The sequence below is a fragment of the Peromyscus maniculatus genome, chromosome 14, assembly GCF_049852395.1.
Source record: "Peromyscus maniculatus bairdii isolate BWxNUB_F1_BW_parent chromosome 14, HU_Pman_BW_mat_3.1, whole genome shotgun sequence".
In the NCBI taxonomy this organism is placed as follows: domain Eukaryota; kingdom Metazoa; phylum Chordata; class Mammalia; order Rodentia; family Cricetidae; genus Peromyscus; species Peromyscus maniculatus.
In genome coordinates, this window is record NC_134865.1 from 59,753,165 (window position 1) to 59,770,545 (window position 17,381).

Sequence of the window (17,381 nt, forward strand, 5' to 3'; positions counted from 1 at the left end):
CTCTGGCCAGTGGAAGCTGGCGACGTGGACGCGCAGGGGGGGACGGAGGGGGGATTACTACGTGCTTTTGATCGCCTGTTTTTTTTTTTTTGTTTTTTTTTTTTTCTTTACGGCCAGCACTTGCAAGGCTCGACAAAAATCTCGGGAAGATTCAGGAAGACACAAGCCGGAAATCGTGGTATCCATAGAGACGCTGTCGGAAGTTGAGGTTGCTAGGAGGCCTTGGGCGCTTCAACCGACTGCGTAATGGCTGAAGTCCCAGAGGATTACGATTCTGGCCCAGATGAAAGTCAGAAGCTGCAGCCTGAAAGAACTAAATCTCATGGAGTACATAATGCTAAATCAGACACCGCGCCAGGGGTAACCCCTGAGCTGCTCCCGGAGACAGACCAAGAGCCAGGGGAAGTAAAGACTAAGGAAGATGACTTGGAAGAGAGGAAGCCAGGCAGTACAGAAAACGTACCGCTAGAGCCAGACGGGACGCCCGAAGAAGAAATTCCCAAGGAGACCAACATGGACCTACCGAGCCAAGCTGAGCCAGAGACACCTCACGTGTTGGAGTTAGAGACATCGTGGGGAGCAGGAGAGGATTTGGAGGTTCCCGTGGGTGAAAAACACGAGGAGCCAGACCTACAACCACCAGAGGTTTCAGCAGATGTGCTCACAGAACTGCCTGCAGAAACAGATACACAGCTACCAGCAGAAACCAAGGTTCCAGAGGCAGCAAGCAGCGAGTTATCAGAAGACACTGGGCAGCAGAACGTTCCAGAGCAGTTGCTTAGGGAGGAAGACAAAGAAAGAGGTCCCGGGCAGAACACAGCAGACTTTCCAAGTGAAAAACCAAGAAAATCGGTTGACGAGGAAGACCTTCCTCCACCAACGATCACCAAGTCAGAGACTACAGAGCAGATACAAGAAAAGTCAGAGCCACCTGAGGTGACTAAACCAGAGTTTCCAGACCAGACGCTAAGACCATCTACTGAGGAAGCAGATATTCGGCCTCCAGAAGAGAGTCCAATAAAGTCCACAGAGCAGATAGGCACAGAGCAGCCTGAGCAAGCTGAGCCAAAATCCCCAGAGGAGAAACCAAGACAGTCAATTGAAGAGAAAGTTCTTCCAGAGCCATTGGAAGAGCTCACACTGGGCCTTCCTGAAACTCCAGTTGATGAAGCAAGTCTAGAGCTACCAGAAAAGGCAACGCCGGAAGTTCCAAAAAAACCACGAAGAATATCTGTTGAGGAAAAGATTCCAGAGCTACTGGAAGAAATCAAACTTGAGCTTTCTGAAACTCCAGCTGATGAAGCAGCATCAGAAGAGGTAAAACCGGATGTTCAAGGGGAGACACAAGAGAAGTCAATTGAGGAGAAAGTTCTAGAGCCATCAGAGGAGAAAGAACCAACAGGTCAGAAGGAAAGGCCAAGAAAATCGAGTGAGAAGTCTCAGTCAAAGAGAACATCAGTAGAGTCAAGAAAAGAAAAGGGCCCAGTACTACAAGAACAGACTGAAGCACAATCCCCAAAGGAGAAACTCATAAAATCAACTGAGGAAGCAGGTCAAGTGCCACCACAGAAGACCAAACCACAAGTTCAAGAGAAGTCACAGCCAGAACCAAGCAAACTTAAGTATCCTGTAGGCAAGGATGAGCTAATATTCTCTGAATATCACAAAAAGATGTCAGAAAAAGAATCTAACAAGGCTAAAAATGAGTACATGATAGGATCTCCCAGAGAAAGTGTCGAATCAGCTGGTACAGATGATGAATCTCATGAACGCTTCAAAGAGCTTCAGGCTGATACCAGCGAACCATTTCCAACCATTCCTGCTCCAGAGTCTCGGATGGAACTGAGAGATTCAGCTGGTGAAAAGAAAGTTGAATTTTCCCAGGGGTTGGAGAAAATGGGACTTAAAGAGCCCAAGATCAACAAAAATATTAGCCTAAAATTTGAACACCTTAAGTGGAGCCCAGAGAGGGTTGCAGAGTGGATTAGTGAGCTAGGCTTCCCTCAATACAAGGTACACAAAAACAATGCTTTTTAAAGGCACATCCTCCAGTCCCATCTTTCCCCTCTCTACTGACATGAGCTCATCCCTCTTTTTCACTACAAATGCAGAGATGCCCTGGACTGTGGGAGAAGTAAATTTGGAGAGTGTGCGTGCGTGCGTGCGTGCGTGCGTGCGTGCGTGCGTGCGTGCGTGTGTGTGTGTGTCTTTTTCTGTCTTGTTTGTGTGGTGGTGAAGACTGAACCCAGTTCATTAGCACATATTAAACGTGCATGTTTAGCCTATAACTGATAGATATACATATATACATACATAGGATTTCTGAAGAAAAGGTTATATTTGATTTTCCTATTCATCTCAATTCTCTTCATTCCTTGAATAAAGGTAAAAAGTGTGTAATCCTCTTTCATAGAAATCTATATTTTTTAATACATTTAGGCAAAACCAGACCTTTCTGCGCTTTTGTCAAGAGTCTCAGTGGCAACTCCCTTACCCCGAAATTGTACTGTTAATCCTGTCTGCCCAAATATGTCATATGTGTACCATGTCATATGTACCATGAGCGCTCAAGAGTATGAATGCATATTAGCTACCAGCCCAAATTGGTTTTATCAAAAATAGTGTACGCTTCTTAACTTATTGATGCCAACTATGGCATTAGGTTGCCACAAAACACAGGACCTAAAGCCTTTTGTACCTTTTTGACTTAAAAATGTCCTTGATACTGAGCATGGTTGACTCAGGTCTGTCATCCTAGCACTCAGGAGACAAGAGACAGGCAGATCACCACGGGTTGGAGGCCAGCCTGGGTTATCAACTGAGTTCCAGGTCAGCCTGGGCTAGAGAGTGATACCTTTCCTTAGCCCTGCCCCGCCTCGCCCCCCTCCCCAAAAAAAAGTCACAGGAAGAAAAATTAGCCGTAACATGCAAAGGCAGATTGAAGCCACAGCATGAAATGTAGCCCGACACTTGTATGGTTTTTTTGAAGATGGGGTTTTGCCCCTCTTTTCTTCCAGCCGCAGTGGTACACGTTTAAGTACTGTTCTTCTTGTATTGACAGGAGTGTTTTACTGCCAACTTCATCAATGGTCAGAAACTCATCCACGTCAACTGCTGCAACCTGCCTCAGATGGGGATAACTGATTTTGAAGACATGAAGGTGAGCTGTTTATTAGGGTTCCTTTTGGAGAGTAGTAGGACCGCGCTACCTACCATCTGCCCCAGACCATTCTCCTTACCCCGTTTTGGTCCATGGTGTGGTCATGTTCTCGTCCCTCGGGCTTACAGAGGCTGCTTCCTCCCTCTGTTTTGACCCCAACAAAGGTAAGAATTGTCACTTAATCCTGTGTCGTTTACGCTGTCTGGTTTTCTTCATCCTCGCTCTCCAGACTCCAGCGTCTGTTTGGTATAGGAAGCCCATAAATGTTCTTCTGCAGTAGCTTCTAAAAATGGTCTTCAGAATTAGATTTGATTTTTTAAAGGGGTCTTTTGAAATGAAGACTATCTATTTGGAATAGAATAATTTCTTAGGTTTCATACGTTTATTTTGTTTTTCAAGTCAGGGTTTCTCCACATAGCCCTGGCTGTCCTGGAACTTGCTCTGTAGATCAGACTGGCTTTGAACTTCAGAAATCTCCTACCTCTAACATCAGAGGTCCATCTGCCTCTGCCTTCCGAGTGCTGGGATTAAAGGTGTGCAACACCACCACTCAGCTCAGATTCAGTTTGTTTGTTTGTTTGTTCGTTTGTTTGTTTGTTTGTTTTTTAAAGATAGGTTCCTAGTCTCCACTATTGTATGGTTTGAATAAGAGTGGCCCCCGTAGGATCATATATTTGAATGGTTAGTCATTAGGGAGTGGTACTATTTGAGAAGGATTAGGTGGTGTGGCCTTGTAAGAGGAAGTGTGTCACTGGGGATGGGCTTTGAGGTTTCAGAAACTCAAGCCAAGCCCAGTGTCTGTCTCTCTGCCTGATGCCGGTAGATCTGGGTGTAGAACTCTCAGGGACCTCTCCAGCACCATCTCTTCCTGCATGCTGCCATGCTCCCCACCATGACCATAAGAGACTAAACCTCTGAGCTGTAAGCAAGCCCCCAACTAAAGGCTTTCTTTTTGTTTTGCTTTGTTTTGGGTTTTTGAAACAGGGTTTCTCTGTGTATCCCTGACTTGTTCTGGAACTCACTCTGTAGACCAGGCTGGCCTCATACTCAGAGATCTGCCTGCTGCTGCCTCCTGAGTGCTGGGACTAAAGGTGTGCACCATCACCGCCCAGCTAAATGTTTTCTTTTATAAGAGTTGCTGTGGTCTTGGTGTCTCTTCACAGAATAGAACAGTGACTAAGACAACTCTCCAAAGTTTTTAATTAATTAAAAATGAAAGATTCTGTAATATGTTTGCTACAATTCTTTATCAAGTCTTAGAACCATATTATTCTGTAAATCAGAAAAGTACACTTGTTAATAGTCAAGCCTTTCTAATTAGAAAGCCTGAACAATTAAAACATGGAATCCTAACTGAACATTACACTCATTCATTCAGCTAACTGTTGCACTTTGCTTAGTACTTACTGTATCGTAAGCACTATACACATGGATTTATCTAATCCTCAGAAGAGAAAAGTGAGTCCCACGGAGGTAAAACAACTTGCAAAAGACCATTCAGATAAGCTTAAGATCAGAATGTAAATGCTTCTGGGGTTCATTTTCTGCTTCCCTGAATGTATATTCTAATTGCCACAGACTTCCATGTACATAACACAGAGAAGCCCACTTAACATAGATGGCCTTTCTAACCATGCCTGCACATGGCTGCCAAGAGCCGCAAGATCAAACTCATGTTCTTTCTGTGGTAAGAGAATACCACTATTCTTTGTGATGCCAGCATCTACGTGAAGTGTGCTGAATTCTGTTGCAGGATATTTGCTCACACTGTGAACCCCGAGATTGTGTTATTTACTGGGAGAAAAACTGTTTCTAGTTGTGGTGTGGCTCAGCCCTAGCACACACCTTTAATCCAAGAGCTTTCTGCTTGAATATTGTGAACAGGATTAAATAAAGTCAACCAGAGGTTAAGAGGCAGAGCAAGCAACCAGTTGACCGGAAAAAAAAAAAAACATAGAAAATAAGAGGGAGTCAGGAGGACAGATAAAGAGATGCACAGGAAGTAAACAGGAGGGACATTCAGTTTGAAAAGTTTTGTTTGAGATGGTGTAGAAGAAAGATCTCTTTCTGGGACATTGGCAGAGGAGGAAGGTCAGCCAGGTGCTTTCTCTGCCTCTCTGAGCTAGCAGGTTTTCACCCCAGCATCTGGCTTGTGAGGCTTTACTGGTAACCAAAGCCCCACAACATTAAGTACCAAGAATTTTAGCTCTTCATCATGAGAAAACATTTTTAAGAGTCCACCAAAGTCATGTTACTCACTTGACATTATAATTCCAAAGGAATAATACCATGGGGTATAGTCAAAATCCTGATCATATTTTTTCTGCTGTGTAAGAAACAAGAGGTCTTAAAAATCTAATGAAATCCTCAAAAGTAAATGATGAACCTACTGGGAATCCTTATATCTGAAGAAGTTTTTTTTTTTTTTTTTTTTTTTGTTGTTGTTTTTTTATTTTTCGAGACAGGGTTTCTCTGTGTAGCTTTACACCTTTCCTGGAACTCACTAGGTAGCCCAGGCTGGCCTCGAACTCACAGAGTTCCGCCTGCCTCTGCCTCCTGAGTGCTGGGATTAAAGGCATGCGCCACCACCGCCTGGCTTTGAAGAAGTTTTAATAAGCCACCTTTGGCATATTTATGTAAGTCATCAGGAAAATGTGGCTTCTCCTTGTGGTTACTAGAATAACATAAAACTCAAGTCATTCAGTAGTTGCATAAAGTTTACTTGACACTTGGTAATACACCAAGGAGCCAACCTCAGACTACGACACACATTAACTTCCTATGAACCATACATTAATTTTTTTTTGAAGAGTTTTCCTTTTCTGAGACAGTGTCTGGGCTGGCCTGGGACTCACTGTGTAGCCCAGGTTATCCTCTAACTCACAGTAATCCTTCTGCCTTCCTTTCACCTGTATTAGGATTATAAGCATTGTCTACCACAGCCAGCGTGAATGGTCAGCTATAGCCAACCTCCTTACTCACAGACAAACCTGCTTTTTCTTGCTTGGTTGGTTTGGTTTTGCAGTGCTGGGAATATGGACTCCAGGCTTTGAGCATGCTAAGCAATCACCTACCACTAAGCTACACTTCCAGCCCTAACATGAAGCACTTGGAATTCTACTACTGTAATTACAGCAACTAATCCATCCACGGTGCCCCTCAGGGCAGCGCTTACATCAGGTAGTCTTGTTTATTCTAAGAATAGGTTACACAAAAGAACCGCTCACTTGCTTCTGTCCTCTCTCTTGGAAAATGATTCCCCAAGAAAGATGTGGTGGGACATACCTTCCCAGCTACTCAGAAGGCTGAGGCAGGAGGATCTCGTGCTCAAAGCCAGCCTGGGTGACTTAGTGAGACCCTGCCTCAAAACAAAATTAAAAGGGAAGTATACAGTAGTAGAACATCTGTGAAGCCCTGGGTTCAATCTCCAGTACTGAACAATAAGAAAAAAAGAATCTCAAAGTATATGAACTCTGTGACAAATATTTGGAGAATAATATAAGTGAATTGCTTATTTAGAACAAATTATTTATGATTCTACAGTGTAGCCTTGAACCAGGAATTGTGAATGGCTATAATGAGGCATGGTGGTTCATGCCTGTAATTCCAGCACTAGCGAGTCTAAGTAAGGCAGGCTGTTGATGAGTTCGAGGCTAGCCTGGGATGCGCAGAGTTTAAACTAAGACTGACTCTTATAATGAGACCCTGTGTCATGACAATCAGTCCGTCAAAACAGAGCCTTATCAACGTCGTCATGCTGTCGTCACGCTGTCTCAGCAGCCTTAGTGTGTTTGCCTCACTCAAACCAGTTATGTCGCACAGACTCACAGAGACCTATCAGTAACTGTCACTAGACAAACACCTTTTTCATTTTAAAGGAATTTTTAATTTGTACACTTGGTTTTACAAAAGAGTTTGATAGTATCGTGTGTGTGTGTGTGTGTGTGTGTGTGTGTGTGTGTGTGTGTGTGTGTGTATGTGTGTAAGGTAGGCCTAGTATGGGGGAAGGAACAGGGGACCACAGAAGCCAGAAAAGGGCACCTAAGTGCCTGGAGCTAGAGTTTCAGGTGATTGAGAGCCAAGGACGTGGGTAACGGGACACAAACTAGGATCCTCTGGAAGAACAAAGGGTGCTCTTTTTTACATTTTTTAAAAGATTTCTTTTTACCTCGTGTTTGTGTGTGTGTGTGTGTGTGTGTGTGTGTGTGTGTCTGTGTGTGTGTCTCTGTGTGTGTTTGTGTGTGTGTGTCTGTGTCTATGTGTGTGTGTATGTGTGTCTGTGTCTGTGTGTGTGTGTATCTGTGTGTGTCTATGTCTGTGTGTGTGTCTGTGTGTCTGTGTGTGTCTCTGTGTGACTGTGTGTCTGTGTCTGTGTGGGGTTGGCCTGTGAAGGTCAGAAGGAAGCACCAGATCTCCTGGAGCTAGAATTACAGGTGGGGTGAGCCTCCCCACATGCGTGCTGGAGGAGCAGCAAGGCTGCTGACTCACCTCCTCAGCCCTTCTTCTACTAATTTTTGGAAGGATTTTGTTTTATTTGTAAGTATTATGTGCACACACAAGTGTGAGTGCCCTCAGGGGCCAGAGGCTCCGGGTCCCAGAGCTAGAGTTACAGGCCCAGCCTGAGCCTCTGATGTGGCTGCTGGAAACTCAGCTCTGATTCTGTAACTGCCGACTCATCTTTCCAGCTGCACATACGCCTAAAGCAGCTTCTGATGCCAACATCTTATGCAATCATGGTGTGTGTTTATTAAATAACCGATCTTATTCAAATTCTGCAGTAGTTCACACTAATTTTCCTCTTTTAAGATCTAATCTTGATGTACTTTATGTACTTTCGATTTAGTATGATGTACTTTAGCTGGTCTCATCCAGTATGAGATATTTTTCTGATCCATTTTTCATAACCTTGAAGCTTTTGAAGGTTATTGGTAAATATTTTTGTATCCCCGGGAATGGATTTCTCTGCCAACACAATAACCCAGATAAAGCCAAATCAAAAGTCTAGGTTTAAGGAGCCAAGCACTCTCAGGTGACTCTCAAGCACCCCTAGAAGTGAGAAGGGGGAGGAAGAGGAGACATCACAAGGCAGGTCTGGGGCCCGGAGCTTAAACACCCTGGAGGCGCTGTCTTGAGCAGCTCCACGGGGGGGAGCTGCCACTTGGTGGCCTTTCTGAGAAAAGCTGGCTTTGGAATGGGGGCAGTGAGGTCAAGGGGAGCCTCCAACTGAACATCCCAACCTTCTTGGATATATGGGCACGGGTTCAAGTCCGGCTACTTCCTACTGACATGGGACAACTTGGGGAGAGGGAGTCGGGAGTCGATGGGCTCATGCTCAGTGGGAGGTGTGGGTGAAGAAGCATTCGGTTAACTGCCATCCTGGAGACCCGAGGGATCTGTTTCTTGAGGAAGGGAGAAGGCAAGTTGCTAGGAGACAAAAATAGGTTATTAATACTGGCCCTATGAACAGGGCTAGCCATGGGGCGAGTGAAGATTGCCAGAAAGAATGGACCAGAGATGTGCCCTGGTTGTACAGAAGAGACAAGGGTGGATGAGCCAGACACAAGTGCAGATATGCACTACATTGGGACATTTTGAAAAACCAGAGGGTGGAGGGTCCCAGTTGCTGGACACCTAGATAGGTGTCTGCTTGAGCCTGGAGAGGTGGTACCAGCACTGATGTCCCAGGAGCTTGGGGGGATGACATGCCAAATCAGGGGATGATGTGTTCCAGGAGTACCTGAGCCATCACATCTCGTCTTTCCCTGGAGATGAGGAGTGCCTCCATCCATCCTAGAAAGGTGTCAACAAGAGTTAAGAAATAACGGAGCTTTTGATGAGTGGGCATGTGGATGAGGGAAGGATGAGGGAGGGAAGGAGACTGAGGAGCAGAGGAGGAGAACAGAGTTGAACATGACTGCAGCCTTCCATACCCTCTTTAATGCTAACCTGTTTTTGAGCAGGAGGAGTTGCCATTTGAACAGCCTTATGTGGATGGAGACAACACAATAACGCTGAAAAAGCCTCTATGCAGCCCTAAAAGCTAGGACCAATAAAATGCACAGAAATTTAAGAACTCAGTCAGTGCTCTATCAGTTTTTCAAAGGCACAATCATCAGTGCTAAAATTCTGAACCTCTAGAGTTCCAGTGTAACGATAACACAGAAAGAGGATGGAATTGTGAAACGTCTTTACATACCTCAAGTGGGAAGTTACATCTGACGCCTGTTTATCCTTTACTATGAAGCCTGTGAACAAGGCAAAACTGTCTGTATTTTCAACAGGAAACATACTAATGAATTAATGAGCTGCCAAGGTGGTTGTAGCCTTGGGTGGTGGGGGCGGGGGAGAACTGTTAAACTGTAAATCTATCAGTGCCCCAGTCATCAAACACCATCAGATCTGAGAAGGATAAATTTCACCAGAGTAAGCGGAAGGGAGACAGCTTTCTGGCTACCTGTGCAGCCATCCCAGGTTTCTCCGTGGTCATTGAGGACAGAGGTGCCAAGGCAGTACCAGTCTTCAGCTGCCAAGCCCAGAAGACCTGACAGATTTCCCTGGGGAGGAGGAATTTGGAGAGACCGGCCTACCTTGTCTTGGCAAAGTGGGGCAATCAATTCCCCAATGTCCTCCTTGTCCACAGTCTGGACAGGGTCTTAGCAGCAGTTACAGCTCAAGGCAGTTTTCAGCTCTGTGGCTGCCTTTGCTACATTTAAAGCAAGCTCCAGGTAGAAGTTCTTCTGCGGCCATCCATCTTCCTTGGAGGAGATACAGGGTCCTTTCCAGGAGCTGGCACGTCTCTCTCTATCATGGGAAGCTATTTTATTAAATGCTATATTCTCAGATCTCTGGAATGTTTGAGGATCAGGGGATCATTATCTGTTAGGTATAAGCAGTTTAGTATCTCCAGAAGGCAAAACCCAGTTTTCACAGTGTAAACAATTCAGTGTTTCTAAAATCAGTACCAAGGGGATTACTCTTTCATTACAAAATCTGGCTGCCAGCAAGATACAGCCCTATACATGAATGCATGGAGGTGCAGCTTTAATACCTCAGTAAACCAGCATTGTTTTAAATCCTATCTTTCATAAACCTTGGTTTTAGGACAGGACAGGAATTATCATGTAGAAATCTATCGTAATACAAAATATCATGGAGATCTAATGTCTCCTTGGTGGGCCCACTCCATAAGGTCACCTTTATTTAAGATGGTGAAGTCATATGACCTCTCTCCTCCATCCTTGTTCGAAATGGTGGCCGCACATGTGGCTGTGCTTAGTTGAGGTGGTGGCAGACCGTGTGTTGTTTCCCAGAGCAGTCCCAATTTGGAGTTACAAGGTTTAAGCTAACTTTTTGTTACAGATTTTTTAACCATACATAATTCCTTAGCTGTTTTAAAATTAGGTAGAACAGCATAAAATAACTTTCTCTGTCAGCCTATCAGATTCAGGGCCAGAAAATCCCAGAGGCAAATTCTGAGCCCAGGCATCTAGTTGTAATAACAATTGGGCTATTACCAAGAAACACAGAACATGTAAACTTAGGCATCCAAGGCCAGTCAGAAACACACATGCAGTGGCCACATACACTCACACATCCAACTGAGCCTGAAGTAATTTTGTGTGGCTCCCATGTCCACAAGAACATACAGGCACAGATATATACATACATGCAAAATAGACAAGACTTTCATAACAACAACAAGACAAACAACTTTCTGTGGGAAACAGACATTGTTACCAATCATTTAGACTTTAAATCATGTCAAATGAGCAACTTAAAACTCCTGAAATAAGAGTTTACAGTATAAAGAAGCATGTAAGAAACCATGGGAATAGACAGATGAACAGGGAGGGGGAGAGACTGAGTGCAGAGCCCCAAAACCCTGGTGAGGGAGCTCAAACCATGTATTGTATATTGTGAGACAGCCCCAACTTGAACAAATTTTGCAGCAGCCACCCCAGGAGTGACTGAGGATTGGGTTTAGACTCAAGCACTGCCCATTTCTAAGTGCATGCCAGAGACTCAAGACTAGGGTGAGGCATCCCCAAGGATAGCCTGAGGTTGAGCAGTGGGCATTGCGGGGTAGCCTTTGGGAAGGACATCTCCTCACACAAAGGTTCCCTGGAGCAAAGACTGTCTTTGCTCAAGAAACGAATCAGGCTTGCCCTGGTGCAGCCAAGGCTTGGCAGGGGATCCCGGGTTTCTGCACCGGATGAGAAACATTTTTGGACCCCTGGTAGTGGGTTTCTCCGCTGATGCAATAAGCCAGATCAAGCTGAATTAAAAGTCCAGGTTTAAGGAGCCAGGCACTCTCAGGTGACTCTCAAGCCCCCCAGAAGCGAGGCAGGGGAGGAAGGAGGAGAAATCACATGGCAGGGCCAGGGCCCGGAGCTTAAATACCCTCTAGTTGCAGTATTGAGCAGCTCCAGGAGAGAAGCCACTTGGCGGGCTTTCTGAGAAGGGCAGGGTTTGGAATACAAGGGGGTGAGGCCAAGGGGGACTTCTAACTGAACAGCTGGTGATCAGTTATTTTGTGAACTTCCTTCAGTTTTAGTTCTCTAGTCTTTCTCGTATGAAACTAAAATTGTGGGTGGGCAGGCCCTGAGTTCTTATCACAGAGGCCTTGCGTCCTTAGATTTGGGGACATGGTGTCAAGGGTTTATTATTGGAAACATGAAAACACCACTTGAAGACGGCGTCAGCCAGGCTTTCTCTATGCAGAGCCACTGTATATTCTGCTTTTAGAAATGAAGTACAAAGTCTAGCTTGAATTCACGGGGAAGAGAATTAAGCTCCACCTCCTGGACAGAGGAATACTGAAAATGTATAGACTCATAGTAAAGCCACTACAATGACAAATATGTTGGCAAAAATATTGTGATTTAAAGCTGTGTAAACGTTCTGCTCCTCTTTAGGACTTTGTCCACTCATTTTTATCATTTATCCTAAGATACTGCCTGCACAGTTATTACTGTTACTTTAATGATGATTTTTCTTTCCTTCATTCCTTCTGTGTTTGGTTGGAATTCTTCCACAGGAAAGTCTCCTACAGTTCCTTTTCCCTCACTTAAAAAAATCCATCTCATCATCTCTATCAGTTTGGATTCATGGTCAGTTATTGTTTGGATAACAACTCGGTGCTATCGTTATTTGCTTTGTTGCTCAAAAAAATCCCATCTTTGATAACTGGGTGCATGTTTAGACTGAGTCTTGTCTTCTTTTGACATGTTCTCTCCTCCTCCATTAAGTGTCTCCTTACTTTTTGGGACTACAGGAAGCTTCAGGCTCATTTTGCATTTCCCTTCTTGCTGCCCTAGAATTAACCATGTCTCCACAAAGCCCTGGTTATTTTTATCAGAGAATATTTAGTGTGGGCACCGGTTGTGCATGCTGCTCCTGAAGTGTCATCCTCCCAAGTAGCCTCAGACCCATTACACAGACGTCTATTTTGATATCTACCTATATTTGAGATAATAGACACATACTGACCTCTCTGATTCTTTATGGTTTAGGTTTGTTCTAGCCTTTCCTGCCTTCCTAGCTCCAAGCCCTGTTGCTTACTTTTAACTTTTATGATTGTGAGAAGCCTGGCTCTTTCCATACATAAGCATGTGTCCCTTTAAAGGACAAGTTTACCAAATAAAGTGCAATGTTTGTGTACATTTATTTTTGTCTTTAAGACTTACATTATTGGGCTGGAGAGATGGCTCAGAGGTTAAGAGCACTGACTGCTCCTCCAGAGGACCTGAGTTCAATTGCCAGCAACCACATGGTGGCTCACAGTGACCTATAATGGGATCTGGTGCCCTCTTCTCACATAAAGTTGTACATGCAGATCGAGCACACACATACACACACATACACACACACACACACACACACACACCACACACACACACATGTGCCCTCACCTATATTTCATCCTATTCACCCAACACTTTGACTTTTCAAGGTTTCATAGAGTGGGGTCATTCTTTGTCATGTGCAAGTCTGTGGGTGTTAATAAATGCTTAGAGAACCATACAGAACAGTTCCCTTGAACTCAGACTTCTGGATCTCGTCACTGTCGGCACATCTTTACACCCTGATTCTTGACAGTCATCTCTTTGTCCCTGTTAATTCTGTCTTTTCCAAAACATTTCATAAATGGAAAGCTGGGTGTGGCTCAACACTTGAGAGGATTCGACACTCAAGAATTTAGTTTTTGCTGGGCATCTTTAATCCCAGCCCTCAGCAGGCAGAGGCAGGAGGATCTGAGTTTGAGACCAGCCTGGTCTACAGATCGAGTTCCAGGACAGCAAACCCTGTCTTGGAAAAAAAAAATAGTTTTACTAGGCCAGTTTAGTAAGCCTGCTGCAGATTTTTCATCACTCTGTTCTCTCACTGAAATAATTTAAGTAATTAGTATTCAAGAGACATGGACACACTGAATAAAGCTTTGCATTTCCAAGTTAGTCCCACTAAAAGTATTATGCTTTCATTTCAGACAATATCTCGTCATACTCGAGAGCTTCTAGGAACCGAAGAACCACTGTTCAGCCGCAGCATCAGCCTTCCCTACAGGGACAATATCGGCTTATTCTTAGAGCAAAAGGGTCACAGTGGAGTGAAGTCTGACTCCCTGACCTTCTCTGAATTTGTTGAAGCGTCAGGACTGCAGGAGTACGGTCCGGAGATAGAAGCAGTGGCGAACCCGGAAGAACAATGCCCAGAAGGAAATGAGGTGTTACTGCAAGATAATGGCACGGGGGAAGCGTGAGGCCCTGCTGGACAAGCAGCCGAAGAGAAAACCGTTTCACTGAGCTTGAAAGGTCAAAGAAAACTAGCTGGGGCAGGCAGCGTGATCTCTTCCGGTTTTCTCCTTTTCGTTGAGGATTGTTAGGATGGCTGGTTCCAGTCTTTAATCTTCCCGAGTCACAGCATCTTCTGTCTCTTAAAGCTAGCAGTATTTATCTTCCTACATAATTTTTAGAATTTGTGTTGAATTTGAATACACCTAGTACTAAGATTTATTAGGGAAATTATAATTGAAAAAAAATGTCTCATCAAGACATAGTACATAGCTCGAATCCTAGAATGAGGCACATGAAAGCCAGGAGGATCATGAATCTGAGGGCCAGCCTCTTAAATAAAATGGTTTCTAAAGATCTCTTGCAGGGGTTCTATGATGCTACTTATACGATGAGATAGGGCTTTACAGTGCTGATGATGATTTGGGGTCCCCATACTCCTGTATGTTGAACAGTCTGGGCCTGATGATCCCTGGCCTGCATCAGATGAGAACAACTATAATTTTGATGCTAAGACAGAAACTGTGATGTGTCTTAGTCTGATTACAGTGATTCTGAGAATAAAAATGAAGGTAGAGGGGCTGGAGAGCCGGCTCAGCAGGTCAGAGTGCGGACTGTGACTATGGAAGGACCCTAGCTCAGTTGCCAGCATCAGTTCAGCCATCCGGAACTCCACTACCAGAGGATTCAAGGCGCACTCCTGGTGTCCATGAGCATCTGACAACTGTGATGCTCACAAACTCATGTGGGCGAGCATGCTTACATAGTAAATAAGACCTTTTTTTTTTAATTTGTTTTTTCGAGACAGGGTTTCTCTGTGTAGCCCTGGCTGTCCTTGGATCTCACTCTGTAGACCTGGATGGCCTCGAACTCACAGAGATCCACCTGCCTCTGCTTCCCGAGTGCTGGGATTAAGGGCGTGTGCCACCACTGCCCAGCTAGACTTTTTATTCGTTTATTTATTTAAAAAGGAGCTTAAAGGGTTGGGGATTTAGCTCAGTGGTAGAGCGCTTGCCTAGCAAGCACAAGGCCCTGGGTTCGATCCTCAGCTCCAAAAAAAAAAAAAAAACCCAAAATACAAATAAACAAAAAAGGAGCTTAAAACAGTCCCCAAATATCAGTCAATTTCCAGAGTGTTTTTTGTCTCCTGGGTTTACCATCTGACCCAAAGGAAGAAGCAATGGAGCCAGAAACATGAACCAGGTGACTAGTGACGTCAGTGAAAGAATGGACAGCTTAGTGACAGTGAGAATAAGCAGCCTCAGGAAGGAAGAAGAGAGCCAGGGTCTGGGGAAGTCCTGCGTGCTCGGAGCCGGAAAAGAAGATGAGAACGACCTTGGCTGTCTGAGCGTCCCTGCAGCCTTCCATCTATTTACACTGGACTTGAAGAACTGGTACCAGCAAACGGACAAGTGGCAGAAGAGCCAGCGAAACATCTCCATTGCAGCCTCGCTCGCTCGCAGAAAGAGCCCTTTCCAAACCAGGTGGCAAGAACCAAGGATGTACCGACATCCAAATCGGCAGAGCCAGGTTTAGAGGAGACAGGAGGACAAGCGCGAAAGGCTTATTCACGCACTCTGACAGAAAAGGCCACTGAGACTTGGACTAGGGAAATCAATCCTCCATTTTCACATCTGTAAGAAACAACTGAAGAACCAGCAATGAACAAGAGATGTGACAGAGGGGGTACATACAGGCCTGTCAATGAGGCCTGGTGGGTAAAAAGCTAGTGCCATGTAAGCCTGATGACCCGAGTCAAATCCCTAGAGCCCGTGGCAGAAGGAAAGAGCCAAGTCCCTAAAGTTAGCACTGACATCTGTGTGCATACATACACATCACCACACATGCGCGCGCACATACACACACACACACACAAATTTAAAAAATATTTGTGAGAAAAGATGCATTCATTCAGGACATCTGTTTTTGCAAAAGCATGAGGAAATGTTAAATATGACAAACCTGTCAGAAATTAGAGTGTTCATAAAAATTCTCAAAAAAAACAAAACACAAAAAACCCAAAACTGTTGTTTGTTCCAAGGAAGACTCACTGTAACACCAAAGGCAGAGCCCTCAGAGCAAGTACCTTCCTGGGCTGGAGAGATGACTTGGCGATTAAGAGCTGCTCATCGGAGGGCCTGGGTTCAGTTCCCAGCACCCACATCATGGCTCACAACCACCTCTAACTCCAGTTCCAGGGAACCCAACCCCTCTTCTGTCTGCCTTGGGCACCAGGCACATGCGCACATACAGGAAGGCAAACCCACTCATACATATAAAAAAAAATCGTGTACAAAATACCTTCAGGAACTAGAGAGATGCCTCACTTAGCACAACTCTGTCTCCAAGGGATCTGATGCTCTCATTTGGCCTCCACAGGCACATGTACACACGTGGCACATGCTTGCACACACATCTTTTTTTTTAAGTGCCTCCTAATTTGACAAGTGGTAGTTGTGAGGAGAAAGATGCCTGTGCAGTGCCTGTCTGGGCTACTGAGGGCCTTTCCTGGAAAAGAACCCAGTTCAGGACAGCTCGTGGTTCCTGGAAGATGTGTGCTGTTCATCTTCTAAGGTTTGTTTAAGGGGAAATAATTTAGGCTTAGAAAGTAACAAAGCAGAAAGTGGGCAATGCTTTAGACACATTTGAAGGGAATTTCTTTAATAAAATTTTTTTTTTAAAAAAGTAACCTTAGAAGCAGATACAGTTGAAAGATGCACAAGCATTTGATCGGTAAATGAGGGGGCTGGAGAGATGGCTGAGCGGTTAAGAGCACCGACTGCCCTTCTAGAGGACCTGGGTTCAATTCCCAGCAACCACATGGCAGCTCACAATTGTCTGTAATTCCAGTCCCAGGAGACCTGACACCCATAGCAAAACAAAAGTGAACATAAAATTAGATAGGTAGGTAGGTAGGTAGATAGAGAGATAGAGATAGAGATAGAGAGAGATAGATAGATAGAGAGAGAGAGAGAGAGAGAAACAATAGGATCCAAAATGCTACCACATAGAAATTTGTATAAGACATACCTAAGTCTTGTGAGCCAAAAGGCTTACCCACTTGGAAGGAAAAAGACAACATTTCTATACTTACCAAGAAACAAATAATGCAGGCCTTGTGCCAGAAACCATCCCATGACATTTGCAGTGTTTATAAACACAGGAAGCCTGAATTAGAAGATGCCAGATAGCCATGTGGTGCAGAATGTCAGAAATGCATCTAGATGACCGATTAAGGACAGCAAGATGAGGCTATAGCAATGTAGTTAACGTGTTACATCAAGCCTGGCCATGGAGAAACTAAACTCCATCGGTCAAAGGAGCAGATGTCTGTCAGCTTTCCATCATGTGGTGAAGGGAAGACCCCATCACTCCCTGAGGATTCATAAGCCTATATGATTGTTGGGGAGGCGGCCCTGACAACCCCATCC

At 44.7% G+C, this 17,381-nt stretch overlaps 1 protein-coding gene and 1 non-coding gene across 3 annotated transcripts; both read left to right on the forward strand.

Moving 5' to 3' along the window:
- Positions 1–24: 24 nt before the first annotated feature.
- On the forward strand, positions 25–16,622 carry Samd15 (sterile alpha motif domain containing 15). Of its 2 annotated transcripts, none has more exons than XM_016008611.3 (3): positions 25–2,013; positions 3,062–3,160; positions 13,647–16,622. In XM_016008611.3, the coding sequence occupies exons 1-3, from the start codon at positions 247–249 to the stop codon at positions 13,917–13,919; spliced, it is 2,139 nt and encodes a 712-aa protein (XP_015864097.2). In that variant the 5' UTR covers positions 25–246; the 3' UTR covers positions 13,920–16,622. The 2 variants fall into 2 exon arrangements, with proteins under 2 accessions (XP_015864097.2, XP_042116912.2); XM_042260978.2 differs by lacking the exon at positions 13,647–16,622 and adding an exon at positions 9,121–9,223 and having other exon boundaries at positions 112–2,013.
- Positions 14,934–15,006, forward strand: Trnaa-agc (transfer RNA alanine (anticodon AGC)). The gene has a single exon. It is a non-coding gene; the product is annotated as a tRNA-Ala (tRNA).
- Positions 16,623–17,381: the final 759 nt, after the last annotated feature.

Coding starts and splice junctions, on each gene's coding strand:
- Samd15 (XM_016008611.3), top strand. CDS start 247: ATGGCTGAAGTCCCAGAGGATTACGATTCTGGCCCAGATGAAAGTCAG. Junction 2,014..3,061: donor TAGGCTTCCCTCAATACAAG/GTACACAAAAAC, acceptor TTGTATTGACAG/GAGTGTTTTACTGCCAACTT. Junction 3,161..13,646: donor CTGATTTTGAAGACATGAAG/GTGAGCTGTTTA, acceptor CTTTCATTTCAG/ACAATATCTCGTCATACTCG.